The sequence below is a fragment of the Didymella exigua genome (genome assembly GCF_010094145.1).
Source record: "Didymella exigua CBS 183.55 unplaced genomic scaffold M421scaffold_27, whole genome shotgun sequence".
NCBI lineage: Eukaryota > Fungi > Ascomycota > Dothideomycetes > Pleosporales > Didymellaceae > Didymella > Didymella exigua.
Window position 1 is genome coordinate 174,713 of NW_022984801.1, and position 26,193 is coordinate 200,905.

A 26,193-nucleotide genomic window follows, 5' to 3' on the forward strand; every position below is an offset into this window, starting at 1 on the left:
GATGGTTGCGATGATGCTGGGAACTCCAGGTCAAGGCTCAGGGCGATGTGTGGGTCCGAGTGTGTGGCACCACTCAGGCTTTAGCTGACTAGCGCACTCATACAACTGCAACGTTTGTGCGTGTTCATCGACGTATTTCTGCGTCTCTGCTCGAAGGTTGGGCATGGATGTCTATCCTTACGTCCCAAGAATGCAGCATCTCGCACTGTATATGCAAGTACCCATGTAGCATGTGCGCACGCAACGCGAGGGTGCCGATAGCCTGCGGTTGGCAATCCCTTCTCCATTGGGCGGCGCTTACCAGATAAGACTTTCGGTCATGCCCTCACGTCGCCGTGATCCCAGTTCGTCACCTTCCCAGCTCATCGCCTGTAGCCGCCCTTCGCATTTCCATCTGTGACATGGCGACACATCTGGACACCTGTGTCTCCTCAAGGCCCTGATCCTTCGCCACTTGCATTTTTGAGATGGCTTCAAGTACTGGCAGCAGCAACGCACCTGGGGTTGACTTGGACGCCGTAATTCAGGTATTTCTGATGAACATAGAAGCCTGACTGTTCAACTGATGTCCGCAACAGGGCTTGCCTGCATGCAAGCGCTGCCGGGAGTGCCGCCGTGGCTGCGACACACTCCTCCCGAAGTGCCGGTCATTATTGATGCTCCTTCCCGACGGCTGGCTGCTTGGGCTAACATCAACAGACAATGCACCAAAGCTGGCGTCGAGTGTGTATATCATGACCATGGTCGCGGTGCGCTGGTTCCTCGCAGGTATGATCAGTCGATGCTGGATAGTAGGACAATCCCTCATTGTCTGCAGTTACATTTCTGAGCTGGTCGATCACGTGCGCAGACTCGAAGCTCGAAACAGCTCGTCGTCACCTGCAGCGTCCGTAGACACTCCACACAGAACGAGCTTCATCGCAACCAACAAGTCCGAACCGCTGCTGCCGGGGCCCACTCCCCAGTATGAACATCATTTTGCGTATGCTGCGGACAGCTACCGATACCTTGGCTCGGAATCATGCCTCCTGAAGTCTCCGAGATTGCAATCGACTTACGTCCGCTCTCCCTTCAATGAAGAGGACGACTTCGTTATGGAGTGGAAGTCATCGCCGCAAAAGCTGTACGAGCTTGTCGAGGAATACCTAGAGTGCATGTATGAGCTTCCAATTGTGCACACCACTTGGTCCCACATTGACTCCCGCAGGCAGCCAGTATACCCAATCATCGATCTATCACAGCGATACCTTAGTCTAGATGTCCCTACGAATCTGGCGCCGATCGAGACGTTTTCACTGAACATGATATATTCGATCGCCTGTCATGTCATTCCTAACAGTGCAAAGCGGCAAGACGCTCGAAATTTGTGGCAGTCTTCGGGAAAACAGGCCCGTTATCAAGCAAACTGTCTGAAGTACCGCAATCTTGCCAGCAAATTCTACGACAAAGCCATGGATCATGTCGAAGCAGCAACGCTCGAGCCTACGACAGACACGCTGCGAGCAGTATTACTGATGGCTATCAACAGCTTGTTCGATCCGAAGTCAGGCAACATCGGTCAGCAGATAGCTCTGGCTGCACGCATGGCGTACAGTCTCGAGGCAACGGCAGAGCAAGAGGGCTCAACGCCGAGCAATACAGAGATGCTTCGAAACATGCACATGACTATCTTCAGCATGGAGAACGAGATTGCATCAACTTTAGACCGGCCGGCAACTTTTCCAGAACCAGTACGTCTCGACACAGAAGTGTCGAAAGTTCATCTAACATTCACAGAATTGGGAGCTTTACTTCGACAAGGACAGACCAGCTGAATACATGTGCTCGCTGTTCCGCTTGCAGCATCGATTTCGCAATGGCGACTCAGCGACTCGGTCGAATCTGAAGAAGCTGCTGCCGCGCTTGGACGAAAAGGCTGAATTACTTCCCGTCATTCGCATCGCTTTACATACAACTGTCCTGCTCCTAGATCCAAGCTGGGGCAGTGCCTGGTAGGTTCTCTCTCTCTTTCTCAGTAGATCCTGATCATGAATCTTCCTCCCAAGGTACGTTCATTGGCTGATAGCTCCTCCAGGTACGTACTTGAGGCTGTCGTGAGCCTGGGTGGCACATACACATTTCTCACGCCACACTGGGTATACCGGGCTGGCACCATCATAATTCAGAACATGCCCGAGATCTACGAAGCCAACGTCATACAGCTCTACTCCAACACCGTTCATGTGTTGGAGCTTTCGTCCTGGAAGTGGCCAAGCTCTGCTGCCCTCAATGCCTCTCTGGCCGATCTCATGACGCATATGAAAAGTAAATACAGACCAAACTGGGCTGATAAACTCCGCCTTGGAGATGTCAGAATATGATCACCAATCACTCGCAGAACGTACCAGCGATTCTTCAACCCTTCTTCAGGGGCGGAGCATTCCTTCAGGCACATGCAAGGCTCTGAAATTTCTTCGCCCTTTTTCATAGACGAACAAAGTGAGAGGTGAGAGGTCCACGATGAATTTTGCACGACACTTCTCAGCAAACGTCTTCTTCGTTCAACGGCCGCACAAAAGGAGCTGGCACCGACAGCTTTTCGTAACAAATCAAGGCCTAGTACAGCACGATATGGCATCGACTGAAGCGCAAATATTCATCGTACACCGATCTTTCAATCCATCGGGTGCTTATGTCGACAGCTGGCTCTCAAATTTCTACGCAGATCTGTCTTCTGTGCAACACTGCGCCCAAAGAGTCCGAGATGATGTGGAAAATGATGGCGCAGAGGCGATCAATACGGATGGTGCGTTCTCATTCACCATGACCTATCCTTCGTACACTTGCGACATCTCCATCCATCCTCTACTTTTACCGGAGCATATGCAGCCAAACTGTGGCTACGTCGTTTGTTGGACATGTTGGCCTTCGCACTTGGTGGCAAGTCTGTGCCCAGTCGATCGGGACCTTGTTTCGAGATTCACGGGCGATGAAGCACGCGGACACGCTGCTGCTTTGGCGTATCACAGCAGTCATCAGTCTGCGGGCGTGGACAGTCACTTGACCGTCGTTCACAACCAATGTGGCCTGCCACGCCGGTTCGGAGAAAGCGAGGCGCATACACACTTCACTATTGAAGTCTTCAGGCGAAGCGTTATTCTGGGTGAGGTGCAGGATCGGACTGAAGATCTTGGGGTGATGAGTCTGAAGGAGTCGCTATCCTGGTAACGACAATGACACAAGACTTAATGATAACCAGTGTACATCAGGGCGCGTTTCACATTCTCTCTCGTAAGCTGATAATTGCACGGCCGTTGCTGCGGGTTTTGAGGTTGTTCTTCTACACGGACCCCGTGATGGTGGTATATACCTCGGCCGTGCCCCATCTCCAGCCTTATCTACCCCGGGCTTATTCATCCGCAGACTTGGTCATCCTCCTCTCTCGCTCTCGCCCTTGCTTTCGCTCTACCCCGTTCTACCCCGTTCTGCCTCGGTGTCTAATATTCGTGGCCTGGGCAGTTCCAGCGCGTCCCTCTCCGCGCACGTCCTCGCTTCAGGTCGTCTCTTGCCGTGGCGATGCCAATGATTATTGCATCTCTTCTTCGCTCTTCTTTGCTCTTCTTCATTCATGGTAATTGCTATGCCTGTAGTACCATCCACGCCTGACACTTGATCGACCTCTCCATGCCCGTCAGCCGGCGTATGCAGCCCCGACTCTGGGAACGGCAGAGTCTACCGCGCTTTCCGGTACCGCCCCTGCCGCATCTCGGCCTGCAGCGCATCGTTCTGGTCCGGCAGCGGAGCGCGCTCGCGCTTCCAGCCATTCGGACCGCCTCCATTCTGGCCGTTCTGGCCGTTCTGCCCGCCCACAGGCCCGCCGTTCTGGCCCGCCATCGGGATGCCCGGGGGCGCGAAGCCCGGGGGCGCGAAGCCGGGCGGCGCGCCCTGCGGAAATCCAGGGGGAAGGAAGCCCGGCGGGGCACCTTGCGGGAACGCTGGGGGAGGGAAGCCTGGCGGTAGGCCTGGTGGGAATTGGAAGTTTGGCGGCGGGCCGGGCGGGAACTGCGGCGCGCCGTTTCCGGGAGCGGGGAAGCCGGGTGGGCCAATGTGCTGAGATGGTGGGCCGCCGTGGTGGGGCAGTGGAGGGGGACGGGGCATGACGCCCGACTGAATGAGCTGCGCCAGACGCGATGGATCCATTCCCGCGGGCACGCCTGGGAATGGCGGCGGAGGACCGGGCGGGAAGGGCGATGCGCCTGTTGGCGGCAGCGGCAGAGGGTGGTTGACGCCGCCGATGCCTGGCAGTGCGCTGGAAGAGCCGTCTGGATTCGATGGCGCGAGGCCCGGCAAATTGAGGCCCGGGGGCAGGAACGGCAAGGAGCCAACGCCTGCTATCCTGGCCGGCAGCTTCTGGTCGACCAGGCCTTCGGCCTCGTCCTCGGCTTCCTGTTCTTCTTCCTCCTGCCGTTGGCGTCGCCCGTGACGCGAATCAAAGGTCCCGTTGCGCTCGGCGGCTTCCTGGCCGATGTGGTAGCGGTCCTCGGGGTACTTTGTGTCGCCGGGGCGCGGGCGTGTCCAGAAGCGTGTCACGCGGTCGTTGGAGCCGGATGCGAGTATGTGGCCCAGGGGATGCCAGTCGAGGGTCCAGACGGTGAAGTCGTGCGCGTACGGGATGCTGTGTGCTGGGTATATGGCCTGCGCAGGCGCGTTGTGAGGATCGGCCGAGTCGTACGGGGAGAGTGTGGGTGGCGTGCCTGCCGGGGGGTTCTGCTCGTCGAGTAGGTAGTGGTGGATGCTGCCGTCGACGCCGCCGGTGGACAGCAGGTTCTTGTGCATGGGATGCCAGGCCATGGTGATGATGTCCTTTTCGTGGCCGCGCAGGAGCAGGACGTCGCGCATCATGCGCAGGTCGAAGACGCGGGCTGTGTGGTCACGGGCGCACGTCGCCAGCAGATTGCCCTGCGTGGGCTCGAACATGGTCTTTGATATTGGGTTCTTGTGTCCGTGCAGGGTGGTGAGGCAGCGGCCGGTGCGCGGGTCCCAGAACTTGACCTGGTGGTCCTTGGAGCCCGAGACGAGCAGCCCCTTGTGCGGGTGCCAGTCGACCGACTTGACCTCCCAGCCGTGGCCCGTCAGGGTCTGGTCCTCCTGGCTGGAGGCAAAGTCCCAGATCTTCAGGGTGGTGTCGTCGGCGCAGGTGACGAACTTGGAGTCGGTCGGCGCAATGGCGAGGCCGCGCACCGCTTCGGTGTGGGCCTGCATCTCCTTGACGTTGTTGAAGTTGGTCTGCCAGTACTTGACGACGCCCGTCTGGTCGGCGGACAGCAGCCAGTCGTCGGTGTGGGTGTACTCGACGCAGCGGATGGCGGCGTCGTGGGCCTGCATGATGGTTTCGAAGTTGAAGCCCATGCCGTTCCACAGCGTGAACTCGCCGCTGGTGGAGCCCGTGAGCAGGCGGCGGCCCTCGGGGGTCCATTTGACCACGTTGACGGGGTGCTTGACCTTGTTCAGCGACGAGTGCACGGCTTTGGCGGGGATCGACTCGGCGGCACTGGCAAGGCGGGCGGCGGGCGGCGCCATATCGACGATGTAGCTTGCGCTGGGCCGCTCCATCTCGGGCATGGCCGCGTGTTTGTAGCGCGGGCGGCGGCTGCGCATCCACTGCACTGTCGTCGCGCCATAGTCGGTCACGGCGCCTGCGGGTCGTGTCAGTGTCGGTGTCAGTGGTAGTGGTAGTGGTGGTGGTAGTGGTGGTGGTGGTAGTGGTGATGGTAGTGGTAGTGGTAGTGGTAGTGGTAGTGGTAGTGGTAGTGGTAGTGGTAGTGGTAGTGGTAGTGGTAGTGGTAGTGGTAGTGGTAGTGGTAGTGGCAGTGGTAGTGGTAATGGCAGTGTGCATGTCTGCTATGCGGACGACGCGCAGGTCGACTTACGCTTGGGTCGCGCGCGCAGGCCGCCCTCGAACTGGTACTGGTACGGCTCGCGCTCCATGGCGGCTGCTGTGTCGGTGGCGCGGTGTTGCGGTGTCTTGACCGGATGGTGGGTGGTCAGCGCCCACGCGCTGCTGGGACGTCGCGGCGCGTTGTTGGCTCTCTACTTTGTTCGCAAGAGTCGACGTGCTCCGGGCTCTACCTAGCGCCAATCTATGCCACACCTCACCAGCCACAGTCGGACATCGCGGGAGAGCAAACGACGTGCATCCTGGTCAAAAGGTAAATCGTCTAGGGCGTCCACTTGTCCAAGGCGTCATTCCCCGCAGCCCCAACAATCCAGAATCCCTCACGTCCCCAAGCCCGCCATGCATTGCGGCCGTCGCGACTGTCTCTTCCTTGGGTCCCCCAGCTGCCGGCCAAGTCGCTGAATCCGTGCCGCGGCATTCCACCTGCATCCACCCTCGCTCGACTTCTCAACACATTGGCATCTGATAAAGACCCTGGATCCCCCGCGGTCCCTCCATCGCTAGCCACCATGGCCACCCTCACCCATGCCTCGTCGACGGCCATTGACACCTCCGCTGCTGATTCCGCCACACAACAGCGTGGGCGTCGTCTCCAGCAGAATGGCAGTGCCTCGAAGCAGGCCAACGACGCCAGCCACAGGCGGACGCGCAGCAAGGACTCCAAGTACCGACATGTCTTTGCAACCCACTCGGTCGCTCGCACCACCTGTCTGAGCCACGAGTCCACGGACACGCCAAGCTTCGTGGGCTTCAGGAACCTGATGATCCTGGTGCTGAGTAACTATCACTCTCGAAAGACGTGAACCATTGCTGATTCAGCAGTCGTCTCCAACCTTCGCTTGATGATGGTCAACCTCCAAAAGTACGGCGTCCTCATCTGCATCAGCTGCCACGACTACCGCCGATCCGATGTCGTCAACGGCCTGCTCCTCTACCTGCTCGTCCCAGCCCATTTGTTTGTCACATACCTCATCGAGCTGGTAGCGTCATGGCAGGCACGGCGCGCCCACGCAGAGATATCAGAAGACGGCGAGGACGACACACCTGAGAAGTATGCAGCTGCCCTGGAGAGCTTCAACGCGACCTGGCACACGGTCGCCATCTTCCACGGCGCCAATGCCGTCTTCAACCTGTACATGGCAACCAAGGTCGTCTACCACGACATCTTCCACCCAGGCATCGGCACCCTCTGCGAGATGCACGCCGTCATCGTCTTCCTCAAGTGTGCCTCGTACGCCTTCACCAACCGCGATCTGCGACACGCCTATCTGCACCCGAAGCAGGCCGAGCCTCTCCCATCGCTCTACGACTCGTGCCCGTACCCGCAGAACATCAACTTCAAGAACATGTGCTACTTCTGGTGGGCCCCGACACTCGTCTACCAGCCCGTCTACCCACGCACCTCGCACATCCGCTGGGGCTTCGTCTTCCGGCGCCTCGTCGAGGTGCTCGGCCTGAGCATCGTGGTCTGGATCGCCTCTGCACAGTACGCCGCGCCTCTGCTGCAGAACTCGCTGGACAAGCTGCTCACGCTCAACCTGACGGCCATTCTCGAGCGCGTCATGAAACTCAGCACCATCAGCGTCTTCTGCTGGCTGTGCGGCTTCTTCGCCCTCTTCCAGTCGTCGCTCAACGCCCTGGCAGAGATTATGCGCTTTGGCGACCGCGAGTTCTACGGCCCCTGGTGGAACGTGTCCTCCATCCGCACCTACTGGACCACGTGGAACAAGCCCGTCACAAACTTCATGCGCCGCCACGTCTACTCCCCGCTCGTCGGCCGCGGCGTCCCGCCCCCTCTTGCCCAGATCATCGTCTTCTTCTTCTCCGGCCTGCTGCACGAGCTGCTCGTCGGCGTCCCCACCCACAACGTCATCGGCGTCGCCTTTGTCGGCATGATGGTCCAGATCCCGCTCATTGCCCTGACGGACGTGATCCAAAAGATCCGCGGCATCGACGGCAAGACGGCCGGCAATATGATTTTCTGGGTCAGCTTTTGTCTCGTCGGACAGCCACTCGGCGCGCTGCTGTATTTCTTCGCGTGGCAGGCCAAGTATGGGAGTGTGAGTAAGCAGTTTGAGGCTAGCAGGGCGGGGGGCATTTTCACCAGACGGTAGGGCATCTGGTCCTTTTAAAGTGTGTTCATGTTGTTATTGTTGTTGTCATTGTACTCGAACAATCCACTAGCCCGTCGTTGCCAATCAAGCACACAATCCACAACACTCTATGCACACAATCCACAACACTCTATGCACACAAGCCCATCTACCCAAGCCAACTCACAGCATACCCCGGCGCCTCCCTCGCAACGCCCCTCACCACCCCCAGACTCCGCAGCACATCCTCCTCGAGCGCTTTCTCCGCTCTCTTCACCACCACAGCGTGGCACTCCGCCCTGTCCATCGCCGCCGCCAGCCGCGCCAAGCCCACCTTCACATCGCTCTTCGCCTTGCATCCGCACCGCAGCAGCACGTCGGCGAGACTCGCGATGCGCAGCAGCCACGCGAAGACGTCGGGCGTGCTTGCCCAGCCCAGCGCGCCGTCGGTCTGGCTTTCGCACGCGGCCGTGAGAACGGCAAGCGCGTCGATCGTCCACTGCGCGCCTTGCTCGAGCGCCGACGCCGGGAGTGCAGATGCCACCCCCGCGGCGCAGAGCGCGCGCGACCAGGCCAGGGCATCGAGCGCGCCGTCGTGGAAGAGGTTCTGCTTCTCGTGCGCGAACAGGGCCGTCTGCGGGCGTGTCGCTGAGCGCAGCGAGTCTGCGAACGGGACGCTGAACAGTGCTGCGGGCGCGTGCGTTGCCGTTAGCCGGCGCAGCGCGTGCGTTGCCAGCGCGCCCGATGCGGGGAAAAGCACTAGCAGGTGCGCGAGCAGATGCTGCGTTGCGAGGAGCGGGACCGTCGGCTCGATCTCCTTGCTGGCTGTGGTCGCAAGGAATGTCCGTGTGGCGCAGGCGGCGAGATCGCGGATCTCGTCGTCGTCGTCTTGCAGCATGTCGTACAGGATCAGGCCAATGCCGAGGACGAGCGGCGCGGGCGCGGATGCGGATGTGCGCGCGGTCCAGAGCGTGTTGAGGGCGCAGATGGATTGCGCGGCGGCAAGGCGCGTGTCGAAAGGGTTTGTGTCGAGGATGGTCATGCGCAGCAGCCGGATGTAGCGTGTCGCTGCGGCCAGGACGATGGCTCGCGCGGATGGGAGCGCGTGGTGGGTGTGTTCGAGGAAGAAGCCGAGGAGGTGTAGGGCGCTCTGCATGTTGGAGGGCGGGCCGGAGAGGCATTGGGCTTCCAGCTTGGTCAGAGTTTGCAGCATTTGCGCGTCTGTGAGCAAGCTAAAGAACTCTGCGCTTCTGGGAGCGTTGCCGTCGAGGGCTTCGGCGAGGATGCGTTGGGCGTTGGAGGTGACTTCTGGGTCTGCGGCGTTCAGGACCACGCGGTGGATGTGAGCCATGAGCAACGACATTGGCTTCTTTGGGGCGTCGAACGCGGTCCTCTCGATGATTGTCTCCAGCATCTCCAGGGCGGCACGGCATGTATCTGGATCCTCTGCAGCTAGCAGCTCGAGGGCATCGCCAATGCTCTGATAGTCTTGCGACACAATGGTGCCGAGAGACTCCGTGCGGACTATAGTACGATCGATGATGAAAAGCCTCGCCAGTGCCTCAGTGCGTAGTGGACTGTCTGACTCGGCCCCGACGCCCAACTCATACTCTGGACCAATGTCGATGGCAGAAGTGAGCTGAGTCCATGCTACGAGTACCGACTCTGACCCCTGGCGCTGCAATATGGCTAAGCCACATGTGCTGACGATATCGAAGAAGACGGTATCGATCAAGGGGCATGCGTTGTGGGTGAACCACCGGTCAACGGAGTTGAGAAGCTGCAGCAACAAATCCTCGATGCTCTGCGAAGCTGCGAAACATTAGTGAAGCACTCAAAATATCGCACATTTGAGAGAGAACATACAAGTACCGAGATTGAGCTGATCATTGACCAGTTTCCTCACCATGTACTTGACGGCCAACAGTACGCCGTGCCGTGTGTTGGCGGAGCTGTGATGCACACCGAGCCTTTTGAATGCTGCACCGTACATCTCGTGTGATGGAAGCAAGGACACCACCGTTCTTGCAGCCATGTCGCGCATGTGCCAGTGGGGGCTTGCTAGAAGCTTTTCGACAGAGGTCCGGATGGGGCCAAGCTCGTTTATAGGTGGTCTTGCCTGCCGTAGGATTTGCAGTGCAGGGAAGACACCCTCAGCGCCATGTAGATCGAACGGATTGCTGCTCTCTGAAGTATGCTCAAGTGTCTGCTTCAACGGACCGCTTGGGTCAAGGAGTTCGGAAAGGATGCTTAGCAGAGTAGGGTAGTTGTCGTACGAGAAGCGAGACGTCTTTGCTCGGTCTTGCTCTTTCCAGTCCTGCGCTTCGCTGCTGCCGAGAAGTCGCTCGATCAGCGCTTTGAAAAGCATGAGACTGCAGTTACGAATTGGCCAGCTATTTCAGTCGTTAGCGATGATAGTCTTGAAGGGTGTGATCGATCTCACATGTTCGAGTTCAGCGTTTTTGCTGCGAGCTCCAGTCCCTGTGCAATATACGCCTCTGACGCTAGGCTGAGTTTCGAGGTTGTGAAGATTTCTTTGATACAATTGAGTGCGTGTACTTGAGGCAGGCGACTCTCCTCGATATTGGTGTGTTGCGCCTCTACAGATGCCTCGTTGACCAGGTCATTTATCGCATGAGCAAGCAGCTTGCTGCTAGCCTCTGGCTCAGCTGCAATGATACTGGCCATGAGTGTAGGGATGCCAGCAGATCTTCGAGTGATCGCTCCAGCCTTGTCTTGCATAGATCGCAGCGTTTCCTGTGCTGTATTAGGCATGGATAGAAGACTCTGACTCTGAACGCACCTCATACCACGTCTCCGGCAATGCCTGCAGCTCCGGAATCTTCGAAGTTGCGCAACGGCGGCAAAACGCGGCAAAGGTTTGAGCGACAGTTGAGTGTGCACCACGATGGCGGAGCTCCAACAGTTGAGTGAAGCACAGCCGTCCAAGTCTTTCAAAAACAGCGGGGGCAATGATGGCCTTTTCATCATCGCCAATCGAAGCTTTGGTGATGATAGTTCGGATCAAGACGCTGACGAGATCAGTACAGCTGAGGACCATTAACAAGAGTACTCACCTAGCCTCTTTGAGACCACGCCACGAATAGCTCAGGACTTCTCTCGTGTCCAGATTGGCAGCATCGTCTACCTCGTCGGGTACGTTTCCTTCTGGAGCATCTGCACACAGGACGTTGTATACAATGGACCAGAGCGACTCGAAGCTTGTGATCAGCTCGTTGTGAGCCTCCACCCAGTTCTGACGAGTCTCGGCTGGCTCATTCGCAATAGCCGGGTACAAGTCATCTTGATCGACGATATAGCTGTTCGCATTAGTCAGAATTTCCACATGACACAAGGGGCACGAACGTCAATGCAGCATAAATGCCGTGCACAGGGCGACCGTTCACAGCCTCTGACAAGTTTGTGCGAGCGATATCCAGTGTATCAGCCAGCTGCTTTCGTAGACCATCAAAGACTCCGGATCGCGAATACGATGACTCCGACGATGTCGTAAGGTCTGTGTCAGCCACAGCGAACAGTAACGAGTATGCCCGAGCGACTCCATCAGCCTGGTCAGCACGTCCTGTTCGAAGCATCATAGCCTCTGCACGAGAGATGAATCGACGAAGCGTCGACAAAACCGAAGCCCTTTCGGCGTCTGGCAGTGCAGCGAGGCAGAGCTGCAAGACCGATATGGAGGCCTCTCTGATATCATCAAAGGGGTCCAACACCAGATCGAGCAGCAACCGTGTAAGTCCTGGGTTCGAGATCTGCAAAGTGTGCGCCCAGTTCAGCTCTCCCTGAGCAGACTTTGACAGCTGCACGCGTGGAACTCCTGCATCGACACCAGATTTGAGTGTGGTGATCAACGACCGAAGAGCAGTAATGCGTCTTTGATACGTGCCAGTTGAGCGTAGCTCCCACTCAAGGAATCTTACGTACCACACAATGAACGCGAGAGACTCCGTAAGTGGATCCTCTGTTGCACCCGTCTGTTCGTTGCGTTGTTGGAAGCACTCCTTTGGAAAAGGCAAGCGACCCTGCCCCGGTGTGCGACCCTTGATCAAGCTCTTCGAGAGTGTGGCTGTACTAGCTCGAAGGCGATCAAACAGCTTCTGTGTGTAGCCATGGACTTCCCTTCGGAAGTATGCATCCGTGTCCGAGTGAAGGTGTACGAGGTTGCGCTCCAGTGATTTGAAGGTGCCACCAGTCATGGGTTTTGTAACCGCAGTAGAATGCACGGAAAGGAACATGCCGGCAAGTCTGACCTCAGGCTCGGCGTGCATCATCCATGCGCCGAAGATGTCATCTGGGAGGTGCAAGTAGTTGCCTTGTACTTCGATACGATCGCAAACGCGGTAATCTACTTGATGTCAACCTTTCACTCAAATTTTGCCGTCATAATGTCTCAGCTTACCTATGTCACGGACAATGGTCAGCTCCTTCCCTGTCTCGAGTGCAGCTAGAAGGATTTTGAACTCCTCAGACCTCTCCAAATCGTTCTTATGGGACTCGTGTGTTCGCAGAACCTCAGGCAGGCCTTCCTTTGACTGAACGTGTACGTCAAACCGCAGATATGAAAGAAGGCGAAGATACTCGTCGATATTAGGCATGAAGCAGTGCGGAAAGACATTGGCCTTGAACTCGCGGAGACGATCCGGCCATTGATGAAGCATGCCAACGACTGGTTCTATCCAGAGTGGCGATGTGGCAGTACTTTCATGTTGGGGACCATACTCCGGTAAGCGGCGCGCCTGGATGAGGAAGTTCTTGACCAGATGACCTGCTGATAGGGAGGTATCATGATGAACAACCCATGCAAGACAAGTCTTAAACAAGGCCTGCGGAGACGGAGTCCTCGATTCACCCGTAGAAGCTGATTGGGCGCCGTAGATCTCGAGTAGTTGCGCTATCGACACTACATCGCGGAGCAAGAAGTGTGCTAGGCCTTGCAGAGCTGGCTTGACTTTGATACGGTCCTGTCGGTCACAGATGATGTCTACAAAGGTTGCTGCAGCTTGCAAGCGGAGGTGGGATGCTCTCGTGCTTTGGTCTTTTGTAATAACGCCCGTAAGAAGTAGGAGCATCTGCCTCATGGACTTGCCCTTGGCATCGTCCGATCTCTGCAGGTAGATGTTGAACAATCGTAGCCATATCGAGTCATCCAGGATAGTATTGCACGCATAATCGCTTTTTGATGCTTGGCAAGCCTCGATGAGAGAGCACAGCGCATTCGATGCTGCGGCTCTGTGACCAGGGTTAAGGTCTGGCAAATCAGCTGTCTCCAGGAGAGGACCAACGAGATCGTGAAGCTCTCTGTCAAGATTAGCACTGACTGAAGCCGAACCTTGATGTTCACGGACTTTGCATCCTTACTTCACGCCAGTGATTGGCTCCTTCTCGTCGAATCGAGGGATGACTCTGGAGGCATTCTTGGCCAGGTCGCGCAGAACCTTTTCCGGGATTGGTACCGCCTGCCTTCCCTCGGCCTCTTTCATCGTCGTGATATGCGAAATGGCTGAGTAGGGGCGTGAGGAACACGGACCACAACTTGCAAGTGAGGCTCTGGGTGTAATGCGCTGAGAATCAGGTGGCGCAAAATGTGGGGCAGCGAACATTCTTCGCGCTAGTTAAACATCTGTGTGATCACCACTCATTGAGTCCTAAGCTCCGCATCACAGCAATCATTTCATTGAAGCAGTCCATCACAGAGATTGGATGGAAACGATTTGATGGTCAGCCTTGAAGCTCAACTACATTTGTCCATGTGAAGTTACAGTATAGTAGTAGCCAAACCGAGCCGCACATCTGTGGGACGCAGTCGGGGGACGATACTGTGACTTACGAGCAAGAAATCAAAGCAGATCGTTTGCAGTATGCGAATCTCACGTAAATACCTTCTGGTCTGCTTCGCTTACAGGCTCTTACTTGAGATTGTTATCATCGCATCCCTCCAATGACGACCTACATTCGCACTCGAAATTTGTAACCACGTGGGTGAAGTCACATGATATCTTGTTGTAGCAGGTACCGCCCAGTGGGCAAGTGCACTTACCTCAGAGCTGAGAGCTCCGTACACAATCATCACAACACGACAACAGATAGCAATACAATTGTTGATCCCAGCCTCCACCCGACACTGCACCAGGCAGTTACAAAATTAGATGCGCCTACGCCTATTGAGAGTCGAGGTCGATGTAAGGTCGATGCTTCGTGTCTTTCACTGTCATGTCCCGCACGAACATGGATTTTGTGCTCGGATAACTCGTGCGGCATTTTGCGAGATGAGAGATACCTGCGCAGGTGCCTAGAGATCTACCATCAGTATAGCAGGCGTTGAAACACGGGCCCACTGAGCAATTGGAGTCGTCATTGCAAGTCACTCCCCACTGGATTTCGCTGGCCTGAATTGTTTGTGAGGCTTTGTTGTTTGTAATTAGAGAGCATCTTTACGCATATGCCTTAATCAACAGTAGTCCACTGGCACCAGCAAAGGCAACCCTCCCCACAGGCTCCATTGTAGCACATCAACCCCCCATCAGCCAATTCTATAGGGCCAGACTTGCACATGGTCTCCAGATTCAATTGCTTGCGTTTGCCCATATGAGTCAGCTGGCTGACGCAGATCGTGACAATAGTGAGTAAGATGAATGGTGGATATACGATACAGAACGCTGGATCATGATATTCTGGTCAGTCTGACTACCGGTTTCTTAAGTCTCAAGAACGTATTCAGTAATACCTACCTGCCGCTGATAACATGAAACTTTGGAGGGCGCTGGACTGCTACAAATCAGATCTCATTGTTACCTTTCTAGCTAGACTGTGCTGGGCAGCATGTTGAGGTTTAGTTGGTGCTCCAACAAATGAAAGCTGCATCCCTCAAATACACTGTAATATCGCGAATCATCTTTGTAGCCCTTGTTCTCTGACCGCCGCTTGTTGCAGGCGCACATATTCAGGCGAGGAAACCACCACCTTCCTCATCCGCGTCCTTGTAGTGCACACCACTTGCAAGCTGGCACGGGTCCTCAGCGTATCCGATTGAGCAATGCTTCCACTCATCGTCGTCCATGAGGTAGCGCTTGAAATTAAGCGCATGGTAGATGTTACCGAAGCGGAACTCGATGTAGTGGTGCTGTGATGTGTGAGCAAGCGATTGTTACGGTATTAGCAATGCGAGATTTACTTCTCTTGCAGTCTTGCCCTGCTTGATACAATCGACATCCCTAGGGATCGATTGCTTGCCACGCGCAAGCTTGAACAATGCGCCAGCTGCCCAGTCATCGTCGGCACCGGTAGCGCGAACGCAGCGGGATGCATCACCCTCGATGCAATTCTGGATCACATCATTGATAGAGTTCGGACCCGGTTGCTTGTCCACAAAGATGATAGCCTTCTTCTCAGCGCCCTGCACCTCAATGCCGTTCTCTGTAGCATCGAGGTAGGTCTGGCAGGCTTCGGGGGTAAGGAACTTGACAAGAGCGTGCTCTGATCCAGGCTCTGGCAGCTGAATGGACTCAAGCCTACCGCCCCACACAAGAGCCTGAAGCTGGTTCAGGGATTTCACTCCCCCAACGCCCTTCAGGACGCAGGCCCGGTAAATGGCGCCTGCTATCAATCAGCTTATGTCATAACTTGTAGCCAGATGTCTGACATACCGTGTTCGCGCTTCTCCTGGGTTGGCCAAGCCTTCGTGTCCTCGAGTGGGTCGTATCTAGTCTTCCTGTCAGTCTTCTCTTGGAGACGGAGCTTCTCCTTGATGGCAGACTCTGCGGGGATTTGTCCGGGGCGAGTTGTTGATGCAGCTGGCTTTGTGCTGTCATCGAAACTGGGGGCCTTCAGCGAAGTCATTCCGGCCGCTGAGCCACTATCTGTCTTAGGGAGCACATCGAGTATGGTCTGGCAAAGAACCGTGACGTGTTTGAAATCGCTGAGTGCAATGTACCCACTCTCCACCAGAGCCGCACACAGTTGAAAGAAGTCGCCTTTGCGCTCACGCAGAATCTTCTTTACGAAGTCTGTCACCAGGGGCTCAGAGGTGAGCTTGATCTTCTTATTGACGACGCTCATCACGGCAAACACAATGCGAGCTCGCAACTTTTCCACCTCCTCGGGCTGGAGCTCAGTTACGTTCTGAGCATAAGCAGTACGCAGCTTGTTTGCTACAGCCTTGATTATGTGCGCAATATCGCCAGGACGGGTAGGTAGGGTGTCCAGGTACGTTGCCGCCTTGCGGAGATACACTGCTTCGCGCTCATCTTGACTCTCGCCTTGCCAACTGGCAGTGGATTCTGGCTTGACCTCAGACAGCGCCTGAGTGGGCGCTGTCTCGCGTCGAGGAAGCTCGGTCTTCGTCTGCACTACAGCTGCGACAGTGTTGGCGCGGTCATCGGATGCGAAGAAAGACTTATCGGGACCGGTAGGCGAGAGTTCCTTGGCAAGTCTCAAGGGCATTGACGGAGTTACACCTGACAAACGCGCAAACATGTCGTCCAGAGAGCCCGTTGCAGCAATACTACGAGAAGGCAACTCAATATTTGAAGGAGGAAGTGTTGCGACTGAGATCGGCGGGCTAGGCTTCACTGCAAGCTGAGGAAGTCGCGGTGGCTCGTTTCTGCGCAGAGTGAGTAACGTGTACAGTATCTCCATCCATTGCTTCGCACGTACTCCTTTGCTGCCGCTTGTTGCAGTCCAAGACCAGGAGCAGATGAAGAGCCCAGCGTTGGAAAATTTGAAGCAGCCCTTGATGGCATCGACGCCGTCGTTGCAGGAGGAGCTTGGGAACGTGGGGCGCTTGGTGCTGGACCAGCGGCGCCCACAATTTTGACAGCTTTCTTCTTCAGCTTGAAGCTGCCTACATTGGCCGCAGGCTGGACGGCGTAGTTGCTTCGTGCGTCATGGGATGACCTTACATCTTGTGTTGACCTTGAATCTTGGTGACCGCGCGCAGGGCCACCCTGGAGCAGAGAATGATTCATGCTTGCCGGGACTGATGGCGAAGAGGATGGAGGGGAAGACCACATCTGGCGTTGAGGTGAGAGGGGAGGCGAAGGCAAGGAACCAGGCGTTTCTACTGGCGTAGGCGAGGGCAATGCGCGCTTGGCGAAAGACCGGACGGTGACGTGAGAGCCTGCAAGGTACTATCAGGAATACGACGTGACAAGAGGTAAAGAGAATTGCACTTACCGATCGAGGTTCGCCGTTTGGTGACTGGAAATTTTTGGATCCCCTCAATGCAAGCGTCGAGGCTACTGTTGTAGCTCTCGTCTTCGCTGCGGTGAGTTGGAGGGATGCGAAAGGTGGATGCTTGCTCAACCATGAAATAATCAGCAAACCATCGATGGGGATCGATGCCTACGGGGAAGAATGTTGAATGTCAGTGCGGTGGTGTGGTGTGGGAGAAGTTGGTCGTGATTGCCCAGTTTAGCAGCTGCGACTGTGCCATCATGGTGAACACGAATGGAATACGGAACACTTGACTAGGAGCATCGATATACCAGATGGGACGAGTGCAAAGATCGAAGACTCAGTTTAATAGAGTCAATTCGTCTCTCGGCACATCGTTGTGAAACAGAAGAAATACTGACAGGAAGAAGGATTGGGACCACGCCTTGTCAAAGTCTCTGAGCCACAGTAGTATTGGACCTACATGAAGCCGTTTCTGGCACTTACGCTTGACAGTCGCCCAAATCGTAGGTCGCCTACATCTCCTGAACATGCATCAAACGACAAGGAGACGCCTTTGCCTATGATCTACAGACCTTGCCGTGCAAGACTTAGAGTTGGGCCATCTTAGAGAGCATTTATGCGAGTTCGGTAGGGTTATGGGAATATCCAATATATCTAGAAAGAAACCTGGCCTGGCCTATGTCGTGGTCTGTGGAAGTGAGTTGGGCAACCTCAGGATACAAATGGACACATGGATATGCACGAGATTTGGAGCAAAGTCGAGAGTGCGTTACATGTTGTACCTGGATGACTGAGGCACTCGTAAGGACTGAAACGGTAGTGAGTGCAAAGTGATTGTCCATGCACTGCAGGCGCTACCCAGCCACAGTTGCCCTGTGCGTTCGGAGATCTGCGACGTCATCCGGCTCGCCAGGCACCGCCGCAATGGTCTGGAGCTCTCTACTCCACCCCAGCCCAGAACAGCTCGAGCTCTGCAGCCACGGAATCCCTCCCTGCATTCATACACTATCACAGTACTACGCGACCCATTTCTGAGTCGACTAGACTTGCCCCGCGATGTGGGACGACGAGGACAACAACCCGTATGGGTCCTTTGCCCGCCATGATTCAAACACCTCCGATGTTACTGGCCTAGCCTCCCCTGCTGCCTGTGAGGCCTCAACATTCGACGCAGACGCTGGGTTGAGTCCATGAGCTTACTGTACCGTAGTGCCATACAGACCGGCGACGCCGCCTTCCGAGGCATCCTCCCCCGCGCAAGAGTCGCCCGAATATGTCTCGCAGCGGGACATGAGCGACGTTGACTACGACGAGGATCGGCAAAGCGGCGAGCCTGTCGCGCCCAAGAAGGGCGGCTACGATGCGCGCGTGGAGCAATGGTTGTACGAGAATCCAGGACAGCTGATCCTCATCACCGAGGCCGGAAAGGATAATGTGAACTTCATACAATATACAATCAATTGCGGCGTATGGCACACCAATCTTATCGCAGCCGTGCGAGCTAATATGATCGTAGGGCCTCGAAGTCAAGCGCAGATACTCTGAGTTTGCGTCGTTGCGCGCGACACTGGTCAACCTACACCCGACCCTGATCATACCGCCGATTCCCGAAAAGCACTCCATGGCAGACTACGCTGCACGGCCAACCAAGGCGAAGGAAGATGCTGGTATAATAGAACTGAGGAAGCGCATGTTGGCTGTTTTCTTGAACCGCTGCCGCGCCATGAAGGAGGTCATGGAGGACGGCGTCTTCTGGCGTTTCCTTGATCCGCACACAAGCTGGGTGAGCGGTATTGACTGAGACCAACAGCATTATATGCTAACCGATTCCTCCAGAATGAGGTTCTAAGCAGTGCGCCAGTTGCCAACATTCCTAAGCAGATTCTGAAGGCTCCCCCTCTGAACACTGCGAACCCTTCGCAAGCGCATAGTTATCTCCCTGTCCCATCGTCGTCGGCGAAGCTGAAGTCTGCCGGTGCAACATCCAGCTCAGGCACACCTACATCCCCGCCCAGCCACGCTGCGCTGCCCTCAGCCGCTGCGCATACAACACCTGGGCCGCAGGTCTTCGGTCGCTTCCCTCCCGAAACGCGCGACTTGTCAGAAGAAGAGCTTGATCCATACTTCGTCAATTTCGAGCAGTCGTCGAAAGAGCTCGAGCACTTGCTACAAGGGCCAATGGAGAAGGTTAACAGGAGATTACTTACACACTTAGGAGCCTGGGGCGACGACATGGCAGATCTGGGCGCACGCTTCAACGCATTCTCGCTGTCTGAATCATCCCAATCGCTCGCGGCAGCGATTGAGAAGACAGGACAGGCGGTCGACTCCACCTACGTCTCCACATCTGAGCTTTCCTCATCCCTCAGCGCAAGCTTTGCAGAGCCCATGCGCGAAAGCGCGCAGTTCGCAGGCGTCGTCCGCGCTGTTCTTAAGTACCGCATACTCAAGCGGATACAAGAAGACATGACCAAAGACGAACTCGGAAAGAAGCGCAATCTCCTCGAATCCCTTGAGCGCAGTGAAGCGGAGTCCAAGCGCCTAGAGCAACATCTCAGCGGCGTCAGTCACGCCCCGCCTACTCGGAGTCGAGCAACCTCGTACAGCTCGGAACGGAGCGATATCTCAGAGCCCAGACGAAGCGCAGAGGCAGACCGCGCATCCATCGACTCGGACTTCCCACCTACCCACGGCGACGGGCCACCCCCGAGTAGCCACCAAGGCGCGCCGGACAGCCCGAATGCAAGCGCGTACTCGCCTCCGAATAGTCCGCATAAGAAGACGGCGAGCGGGAACTTCGTCACGAACAAGCTGTTCGGATCCATCACGCACGCTTTCAGAGGCATGGCCGATGTCGACCCTGAGAAGACGAGGAGAGACCAGATCGGCAAGACGAGGGACAGCTTGGTACAACTCGAGCAAGCGCTTGGCGTTGCAGAAAAAGACACCAAGGACGCCAGTGCCGGTGTGATGAAGGACCTGCGCAGATTCCAAGAGGAGAAGGAGAACGACTTGCGGCGGTACATGGTAAGTTCCTCCTCCGCTTTCAGTGAGCCACGTATACTGACATTGATGCAGATGGAGTTTGCTCAGTGCCATATCGACTGGGCGAAGCGCAACAAGGCAGCGTGGGAAGAAGCGAGGGTAGAGGTCAACAACATTCAGCATCCGGCGGATGAGTATCCCAGGAGCGGGAATGATATGTAGAAAGGCGATGGGTATAATGGCTCGATTACAGTAATCGAGCGAATGGATATAAATGTCTTCTCATTACCAGCATGTACTGACAGCTGCCTGCGCACCATCATTTCGTGATTACACGCACTTGGTTGGCACACTGCTTCGATACGGCGCTTCTACTCAGACTCCTGGCCCGATGGCATTTAGCCCACCCTATCACAAATTTGCTTCTAGAAAGTCGTGGTCGCCAGCCTGCTCGCCGCGTTCTTCGCATCGATGCGGTCATCGTCTTCCTCTCCCGCCTTCACGCTTCCCGCCTTGCTCGAGGCGCGCTTGCGCGAGAGCCCGCTCTCCTCATCCTCCTCCTCATCACCTTCAGGGAGAGCGGCGGGGATGCTTCCACTCACACTCCTGTTCAGACCGTCACCCGGTCGCCTTGGCACACCAGACCACGCGTCACCCTTCGGCCCTTGCGAAGTCGCGAGCGAAGCCCGGCGTACGGCAGGATGCGCTTCGCGGCCTAGTCGTGAGAGACCACCGGTGCCGTCGATAGCGCGGATGTCAGGGCGCACGGATTCGAGGGTCGCGAGGGTGCGGCGTTCGGCTTCGATTTCGCGGATGACGTATTCACGGATTGCCTGGCGCATGTCTGCTGTAGTCCGACCAAACCATTTCCTTTGCTCTTGCAGCAAATTTGCAGTCACGCGCTGGGCTTTCGATGTCAGGTATTGTTCGTGGCTACGGGCTTCGTCGAGTTGGGCAATGGCTTCGTCGACCTTGTCGCGCTTTACGCTGGAGCTGGCCTTGAGCCTGTCGGCGGCGGAGAGTTTGGATTTGGTAGCTGCTTGTGCTTGGAGCAGTTCGCGAAGGAGAATATGACGGTTTGTAAGGGTTTCTTTGGCAATGAAGGCGTCGCTGCTGTGGTACTGGAGGGGGTCGCCGAGGGTCGTTGCTTCCGCTGTGCCCTGGGCGGCGTGGAAGTCACCAGTCGCCTGAATGACCTTGCCCAGCTTCTTGTAGGCATGTGCAAGACCTGCATGGGTCTCTTGAGCATGCATGGCAGCGAACTTGGCACCCAGGTCAGACTCAGCAACACCGAGATCTATGTTATGTTAGCACGAACGCTGAACTTGGCATGGATCTGACGTACTTCTCCTGTGCTTGACAACCTTCTCGACTTTCTGTTCAGCCTCCATTGTGCCTAGGTAGAAAGCCTTGACAATCGGTCGAGCGGCGGCGAGCTCTGGTGTGTCGTCTGGAGGCGGCGCAAACTGCTTGATGACCTTACGTCGGACACCTGTGGCAGGCTGCTTCCTCCGCACGACTGGGCTGTATCCAAAGTCGCTCTCGACGAAGAAGACCATCTCCTCGTCGCGGATCAAGATCTCGTTGCTGCACACGACGTTCAGCCACCTTTGTATAGCAGCCTTCAGGCGCGCCTCGTCCTCCTCAGTACCAGCACCTGCCGATGTCGTAGCTGGAGGCACTGCGGGCACAATGGCCTCCGGACAGGCGGAGATCAAGTGTTCACCAAACTTGACGAACTCGCTATGTACTCGGCGGACGTCGCGGAACTGGGTGGTCCTGAACTTGGGTAAGTTGGTCTAGCGCATGATCAGCATGGCAGCAATCGCAACGATACCGCCTGTACATACGTATACATCGAACCGAAGTATAGGATCCTTCTTGCCATTGCGCTCGAGTCCCGTTACCTTCGCCTGGAACTTGTAGTGCTGCTGCTGGCGCTGCGGGCGCGTTCCGTGGTATCTTTGCGGCTGCTGGCCAGGCTGGGGAGCTTGCTGCTGGGCGTTCGGGTGCCGAGGCAGCTGCGGCGCATCTTGGCCGGGCTGCTGCTGTTGCTGCTGCTGCGGTTGCGCCGGGTACGATTCGCCGTTCTCTGTCGATGCAGTGCCGGGTCGACTTTGTTGGGCATTGTCGCCCACGTATCCATATTGCTCAGAGTCCTGGCCGTAGGGCGACGCGGGCGGAGGCAGCGGAGATGAGGGGAGGTCGCTGGTGGGAGGCTGTCCGAAAGATGCGCGATTGTGCTGCGGCGACGACGCCCACGGGCTGGAGCCGCCGGCAAACCCGTCGTCATTGTTGGAGTAGTCCATAGTGGGAGACGGTAAGGATGCCTTCACGCGCGCCTGTTGCTACAAAGGTAGCTATTGACGTCGTCCTAGGCCGTGCTTGCCTCACCCGCATCCTTGGCATCGAGCTTGCCATCATCAGGCAAGGCGCAACCCTTGACAGCGGCATTCATTCTGATCATCACGTGCGCTTTGCTCCCAATCTGCCATTGTCTAGAAACACGCTCCCGTGCAGACTTTGGTATGTGGGTTGGATGGGCGCGCTGTGCTCGTCGAGTCGTTCGACACGATGTGAAGGCGCCACGAAGGCTGCTCTCCACTCAAGCACCACATGATCTTTTATCGAAGACTACTCGCAACATTGGTATTGTAGCTCATATCGATGCCGTATGTTATCTTCTGTTACGTGGAAACAAACGCTGATGGATGTGTAGGGCAAGACGACCACCACAGAGCGTATGCTCTATTACGGTGGATACACAAGAAGAATAGGAGGTTTGCACGTCCGTCGAATCGACTCTACTGGAGGCTAAGAACAGCAGACGTTGATGAAGGGTCCACTGTGACCGACTTTTTGCCTGCTGAACGAGCGCGCGGAATCACTATTCAATCTGCAGCAATCACCTTCCATTGGCCACCTCAGGAGCCTGGCGCAAAACCTCCTCAGGCACCTGCGTCCTTTGAATCTATCGCTCCTTCGACTTTTCCGCACAATGTGAACCTGATCGATACGCCTGGTCACGCAGATTTCACTTTCGAAGTTCTCCGTTCTCTTCGTGTGCTAGATGGAGCCGTATGCATCTTAGACGGCGTCGCTGGCGTTGAAGCGCAGACTGAGAAAGTCTGGACGCAAGCTGGCAACTACAGAATCCCAAGAATCATCTTTGTCAATAAGCTGGATCGAGTTGGCGCTGCGTTCTCCCGAACTGTGAAGGAGATCGGCGTCAGGCTTCATGGTTGGCCTGCTATCTGTCAGATTCCATGGTGGAAAGGCGGCAATGGCGACTTCGTTGGTGTTGGCGATGTTGTCAATCTTCGCGGCATGCTCTGGCAGCCTGGAGGTGATGGAAGAGACATTCAAGCGGCCAGTTTAGAAGAGTTGGACAAGACCGATGCAAAGTTTGCCGAAGAGATTAGGAAGGCCAGAGTCGCGCTTGTCGAGATCCTGAGCGAGCACGACGATATCATGGTCGAGTCCTTCCTCGACCACGACGAAGATCATCTTGCTATTCCGGCTTTGCACGTCTGGCAGTCGCTGCGACGAGTAACACTTCACAGCTCTCAGGCTGTCATACCTGTGTTTGCGGGCGCCAGCTTCCGCAATGTCGGGGTCCAGCCTTTGCTAGACGCAACAGTCGATCTACTGCCATCGCCTCTTGAGCGACCAGACCCAGAGATCAGCATCTCAGGACAGAGCAGTACTCTGTCTGCGCTACTTGACGCATCAGCGAATGCCAAGTCTGCAAAATCCGCGAAGAAGCCGCAGCAGTCGGGAGACTTGGCAATCCCCGAGGTCAAGAATCTTGCAGCTTGTGCCCTCGCCTTCAAGGTAGTGAATGACACTAAGCGAGGTGTGTTAGTATACGTGCGAGTCTACTCTGGATCACTAGACAAAGGATCAACCCTCTACAACACCAACCTGGGAGTCGCGGAACGCGCACCACGCTTGCTCAAGATGTACGCCAATGATGCTGTAGAAGTCGACAGCATCGGACCGGGCCAGATCGGTGTCATTACGGGTTTGAAGCATGCAAGGACTGGCGACACACTCATCGTGTACCGAGGCTTGCAAATGAGAGGCACTCCTGCGGGCGGACTGAATACCCTCCAGCTCAGGCCAATCAACGTGCCCCCACCGGTCTTCTTCACAAGTATTGAACCACACAGTCTTAGTGAGCAGAAGCACGTCCACGAGAGTTTGGCAATCTTGCTTCGAGAGGATCCAAGTCTGCACCTCTCAATCGACGAGGAATCAGGACAGACGCATCTTGCAGGCATGGGCGATCTGCATCTTGAGATCGCACGCGACCGCCTGCTCAACGACTTCAAGGCGAAGGCACGCATCGGCAAGATCGAGATCGGCTACCGCGAGACTATCACCTCCGCAACATCACCATACACCTACGAACTTGACAAGCCTATCGCTGGTAAGCAAGCCAAGGCAACCATTACATCCTTCGTCGAGCCTATTGACGAGAGCATGATCATCCCTGACGCCCAAATTGAGACGGAGATCGAAAACGGTCCCTTCGAAACGACCTTCACCCTGCCAGACAACAACACCCTCAGCATCTCCCACCCCAATCTCTCTCGACACGACTCGGCCTCCCACAAAGCACACATTCCACCACATCTCTCCCTCCCAGGCATCCTTCAGTCCCTCCAAGCCGGCGCCTCAGCAGCCCTCGCCCGCGGCCCCTTCAACGGCTTCCCCGTAGCCAACACACTAGTCCGCATCAACCTCGACGCCAGCACGCAACTCTTCCCCGACACAACGCCCACTGCCCTCTCAATGGCAACGCGCGCAGCCATCAACGCCAGCCTCCGTTCCGCGATCGCAGCAAGCGCACCCGCACTAATGGAGCCCGTGATGAACGTCACCATCTTCGTCCACGAATCCTCCCTCGGTGCAGTCGTCCAAGACATCTCCTCCGTGCGCGGCGGGCAGGTGCTGTCACTCGACGGCAGTGATTCGATCGCGGCGTCGACATCGACGGAGGACTTGCCGCGCATTGATCCGAACTTGATCTACACGCCGCCCGATCCGTTTGCAAGCGGCACAGGCGACATGGGCAGCGGACTTACAGATAGTCAGCGGCAGATTGTGGCTCGCGTGCCGCTGAAGGAGATGGTGGGATACTTGAACCATCTCAGGGCGTTGACGGGCGGGAGAGGCACCTTTGTGATGAGTGTGGATGGGTTTGAGAAGATGGGGAGTCAGCGGCAGAAGGAGGTTTTGGATAGCATGCGGGACTTTTAAAATTGGCGCGTGATTGTAACGCGGCGCTTGGACTGTACAAGAGTGTAAGATAAGAGTAATGGCTTGAGTCTGTAACTCTCCCAAAGTGAAAGCTGCGATGTGTTTACCAACACCGCTTCACCTGCACACCCCAGCGACACAGCAGTTCTCACACTCACAATACCACCATCCAAACCCACTGTGCTCAAGTCCCCTCTACTACCTTACAGTCCAGCCAGTCTCCTCCCGCGACACTCGCCAACAACCCATGCCCCCAACCAGACACTAAAATTCAACTCAGCAAAATGACATACCACATTCCTGCCTCGCACGCCATCGTGCTGACCCTCGTCCTGGTCGTCGCATTCACCATATTCTTCTCCTGGTGTCTGTACAGCAGCTGCAGCCGAGCGGTCGACGCCGAGTTCGCCGAGCTACAAGAGCAGCGGCAGGCTGCTCCAGCCTGAAAACAGGGAGACACGAGATGAACGGGAAGCGCGAACAAGGTGTCGGGCCCGACGGATGAGCGAGGGTGCGTTGATCAAGCATCGTGACGGGCGCTGGCTGACGCGACGATGGAATAGATTGTGGGCGACAGACGGGTACTGGTGGGCGCGGACTACCAACGTCAGTCGTCTGAGGTCGCACGTTGTACGTGGTTGCACGCGACTACGAAGGTAGGACGCGTTTGCTGCATTTGGACTATTGGGCTTCGTGAGCCGGGTATCCGGCGTGACAGGTCTC

At 56.3% G+C, this 26,193-nt stretch overlaps 10 protein-coding genes across 10 annotated transcripts; 6 read left to right on the forward strand and 4 right to left on the reverse strand.

The window, feature by feature from the left end:
* Window positions 1–413: 413 nt before the first annotated feature.
* Window positions 414–2,786, forward strand: M421DRAFT_234992 (uncharacterized protein). Its single transcript, XM_033588437.1, has 7 exons — window positions 414–527; window positions 579–642; window positions 700–768; window positions 818–1,156; window positions 1,208–1,730; window positions 1,777–1,991; window positions 2,075–2,786. Exons 2-7 carry the CDS (start codon window positions 590–592, stop codon window positions 2,358–2,360), a joined length of 1,485 nt encoding a protein of 494 aa, XP_033445920.1. The 5' UTR covers window positions 414–527; window positions 579–589; the 3' UTR covers window positions 2,361–2,786.
* Window positions 2,057–3,459, forward strand: M421DRAFT_235120 (uncharacterized protein). Its single transcript, XM_033588440.1, has one exon. The coding sequence runs from the start codon at window positions 2,500–2,502 to the stop codon at window positions 3,205–3,207; it is 708 nt and encodes a 235-aa protein (XP_033445921.1). The 5' UTR covers window positions 2,057–2,499; the 3' UTR covers window positions 3,208–3,459.
* Window positions 3,460–3,711: 252 nt separating this feature from the next.
* Window positions 3,712–5,967, reverse strand: M421DRAFT_94539 (WD40 repeat-like protein; the record flags this gene model as incomplete). The annotated part of the gene is made up of 2 exons (XM_033598213.1): window positions 3,712–5,675; window positions 5,910–5,967. 2 exons carry the CDS (start codon window positions 5,965–5,967, stop codon window positions 3,712–3,714), a joined length of 2,022 nt encoding a protein of 673 aa, XP_033445922.1.
* A 351-nt stretch (window positions 5,968–6,318) lies between these two features.
* Window positions 6,319–8,123, forward strand: M421DRAFT_234926 (sterol O-acyltransferase 2). The gene is made up of 2 exons (XM_033588436.1): window positions 6,319–6,712; window positions 6,758–8,123. Exons 1-2 carry the CDS (start codon window positions 6,445–6,447, stop codon window positions 8,047–8,049), a joined length of 1,560 nt encoding a protein of 519 aa, XP_033445923.1. The 5' UTR covers window positions 6,319–6,444; the 3' UTR covers window positions 8,050–8,123.
* On the reverse strand, window positions 7,850–13,551 carry M421DRAFT_423501 (uncharacterized protein). The gene is made up of 8 exons (XM_033593487.1): window positions 13,392–13,551; window positions 12,446–13,344; window positions 11,395–12,391; window positions 11,106–11,348; window positions 10,832–11,060; window positions 10,472–10,785; window positions 9,895–10,421; window positions 7,850–9,840 (listed from the first exon to the last, which is right to left on the reverse strand). Exons 2-8 carry the CDS (start codon window positions 13,122–13,124, stop codon window positions 8,198–8,200), a joined length of 4,632 nt encoding a protein of 1,543 aa, XP_033445924.1. The 5' UTR covers window positions 13,125–13,344; window positions 13,392–13,551; the 3' UTR covers window positions 7,850–8,197.
* Window positions 13,552–14,827: 1,276 nt separating this feature from the next.
* M421DRAFT_423502 (uncharacterized protein) lies at window positions 14,828–17,052 on the reverse strand. The gene is made up of 4 exons (XM_033593488.1): window positions 16,699–17,052; window positions 15,690–16,645; window positions 15,218–15,639; window positions 14,828–15,166 (listed from the first exon to the last, which is right to left on the reverse strand). Exons 1-4 carry the CDS (start codon window positions 17,007–17,009, stop codon window positions 14,987–14,989), a joined length of 1,869 nt encoding a protein of 622 aa, XP_033445925.1. The 5' UTR covers window positions 17,010–17,052; the 3' UTR covers window positions 14,828–14,986.
* A 1,109-nt stretch (window positions 17,053–18,161) lies between these two features.
* Window positions 18,162–20,544, forward strand: M421DRAFT_423503 (uncharacterized protein). The gene is made up of 4 exons (XM_033593489.1): window positions 18,162–18,687; window positions 18,737–19,003; window positions 19,057–20,247; window positions 20,299–20,544. The coding sequence occupies exons 1-4, from the start codon at window positions 18,511–18,513 to the stop codon at window positions 20,425–20,427; spliced, it is 1,764 nt and encodes a 587-aa protein (XP_033445926.1). The 5' UTR covers window positions 18,162–18,510; the 3' UTR covers window positions 20,428–20,544.
* M421DRAFT_423505 (vacuolar protein sorting-associated protein Vps17) lies at window positions 20,475–22,550 on the reverse strand. The gene is made up of 3 exons (XM_033593490.1): window positions 22,056–22,550; window positions 21,551–22,004; window positions 20,475–21,502 (listed from the first exon to the last, which is right to left on the reverse strand). Exons 1-3 carry the CDS (start codon window positions 22,512–22,514, stop codon window positions 20,631–20,633), a joined length of 1,785 nt encoding a protein of 594 aa, XP_033445927.1. The 5' UTR covers window positions 22,515–22,550; the 3' UTR covers window positions 20,475–20,630.
* Window positions 22,551–22,733: 183 nt separating this feature from the next.
* On the forward strand, window positions 22,734–25,470 carry M421DRAFT_69428 (elongation factor G; the record flags this gene model as incomplete). Its single annotated transcript, XM_033596608.1, has 3 exons — window positions 22,734–22,877; window positions 22,925–22,985; window positions 23,033–25,470. The coding sequence occupies 3 exons, from the start codon at window positions 22,734–22,736 to the stop codon at window positions 25,468–25,470; spliced, it is 2,643 nt and encodes an 880-aa protein (XP_033445928.1).
* On the forward strand, window positions 25,264–25,981 carry M421DRAFT_423507 (uncharacterized protein). Its single transcript, XM_033593491.1, has one exon. It carries the CDS (start codon window positions 25,755–25,757, stop codon window positions 25,914–25,916), a length of 162 nt encoding a protein of 53 aa, XP_033445929.1. The 5' UTR covers window positions 25,264–25,754; the 3' UTR covers window positions 25,917–25,981.
* Window positions 25,982–26,193: the final 212 nt, after the last annotated feature.

Bases quoted from the DNA above. Each gene is read 5' to 3' on its own strand.
- M421DRAFT_423502 (XM_033593488.1), bottom strand. From the start codon at position 17,009: ATGAATCATTCTCTGCTCCAGGGTGGCCCTGCGCGCGGTCACCAAGAT. The intron at 16,646-16,698 runs GTACGTGCGAAG...CACTCTGCGCAG, and splicing joins CAACAAGCGGCAGCAAAGGA to AAACGAGCCACCGCGACTTC. The intron at 15,167-15,217 runs GTAAATCTCGCA...CACACATCACAG, and splicing joins AGGGCAAGACTGCAAGAGAA to CACCACTACATCGAGTTCCG.
- M421DRAFT_235120 (XM_033588440.1), top strand. From the start codon at position 2,500: ATGAATTTTGCACGACACTTCTCAGCAAACGTCTTCTTCGTTCAACGG.
- M421DRAFT_234992 (XM_033588437.1), top strand. From the start codon at position 590: ATGCAAGCGCTGCCGGGAGTGCCGCCGTGGCTGCGACACACTCCTCCC. The intron at 643-699 runs GCCGGTCATTAT...TAACATCAACAG, and splicing joins CGACACACTCCTCCCGAAGT to ACAATGCACCAAAGCTGGCG. The intron at 1,731-1,776 runs GTACGTCTCGAC...TAACATTCACAG, and splicing joins CGGCAACTTTTCCAGAACCA to AATTGGGAGCTTTACTTCGA.
- M421DRAFT_423507 (XM_033593491.1), top strand. From the start codon at position 25,755: ATGACATACCACATTCCTGCCTCGCACGCCATCGTGCTGACCCTCGTC.
- M421DRAFT_423505 (XM_033593490.1), bottom strand. From the start codon at position 22,514: ATGGACTACTCCAACAATGACGACGGGTTTGCCGGCGGCTCCAGCCCG. The intron at 22,005-22,055 runs GTATGTACAGGC...ATCATGCGCTAG, and splicing joins TACTTCGGTTCGATGTATAC to ACCAACTTACCCAAGTTCAG. The intron at 21,503-21,550 runs GTACGTCAGATC...AACATAACATAG, and splicing joins GGTTGTCAAGCACAGGAGAA to ATCTCGGTGTTGCTGAGTCT.
- M421DRAFT_423503 (XM_033593489.1), top strand. From the start codon at position 18,511: ATGAGCGACGTTGACTACGACGAGGATCGGCAAAGCGGCGAGCCTGTC. The intron at 19,004-19,056 runs GTGAGCGGTATT...CGATTCCTCCAG, and splicing joins TTGATCCGCACACAAGCTGG to AATGAGGTTCTAAGCAGTGC. The intron at 20,248-20,298 runs GTAAGTTCCTCC...ACATTGATGCAG, and splicing joins ACGACTTGCGGCGGTACATG to ATGGAGTTTGCTCAGTGCCA.
- M421DRAFT_423501 (XM_033593487.1), bottom strand. From the start codon at position 13,124: ATGAGGCAGATGCTCCTACTTCTTACGGGCGTTATTACAAAAGACCAA. The intron at 10,786-10,831 runs GTGCGTTCAGAG...AATACAGCACAG, and splicing joins TGCCGGAGACGTGGTATGAG to GAAACGCTGCGATCTATGCA. The intron at 10,422-10,471 runs GTGAGATCGATC...CGACTGAAATAG, and splicing joins AAAACGCTGAACTCGAACAT to CTGGCCAATTCGTAACTGCA.
- M421DRAFT_234926 (XM_033588436.1), top strand. From the start codon at position 6,445: ATGGCCACCCTCACCCATGCCTCGTCGACGGCCATTGACACCTCCGCT. The intron at 6,713-6,757 runs GTAACTATCACT...CTGATTCAGCAG, and splicing joins CCTGATGATCCTGGTGCTGA to TCGTCTCCAACCTTCGCTTG.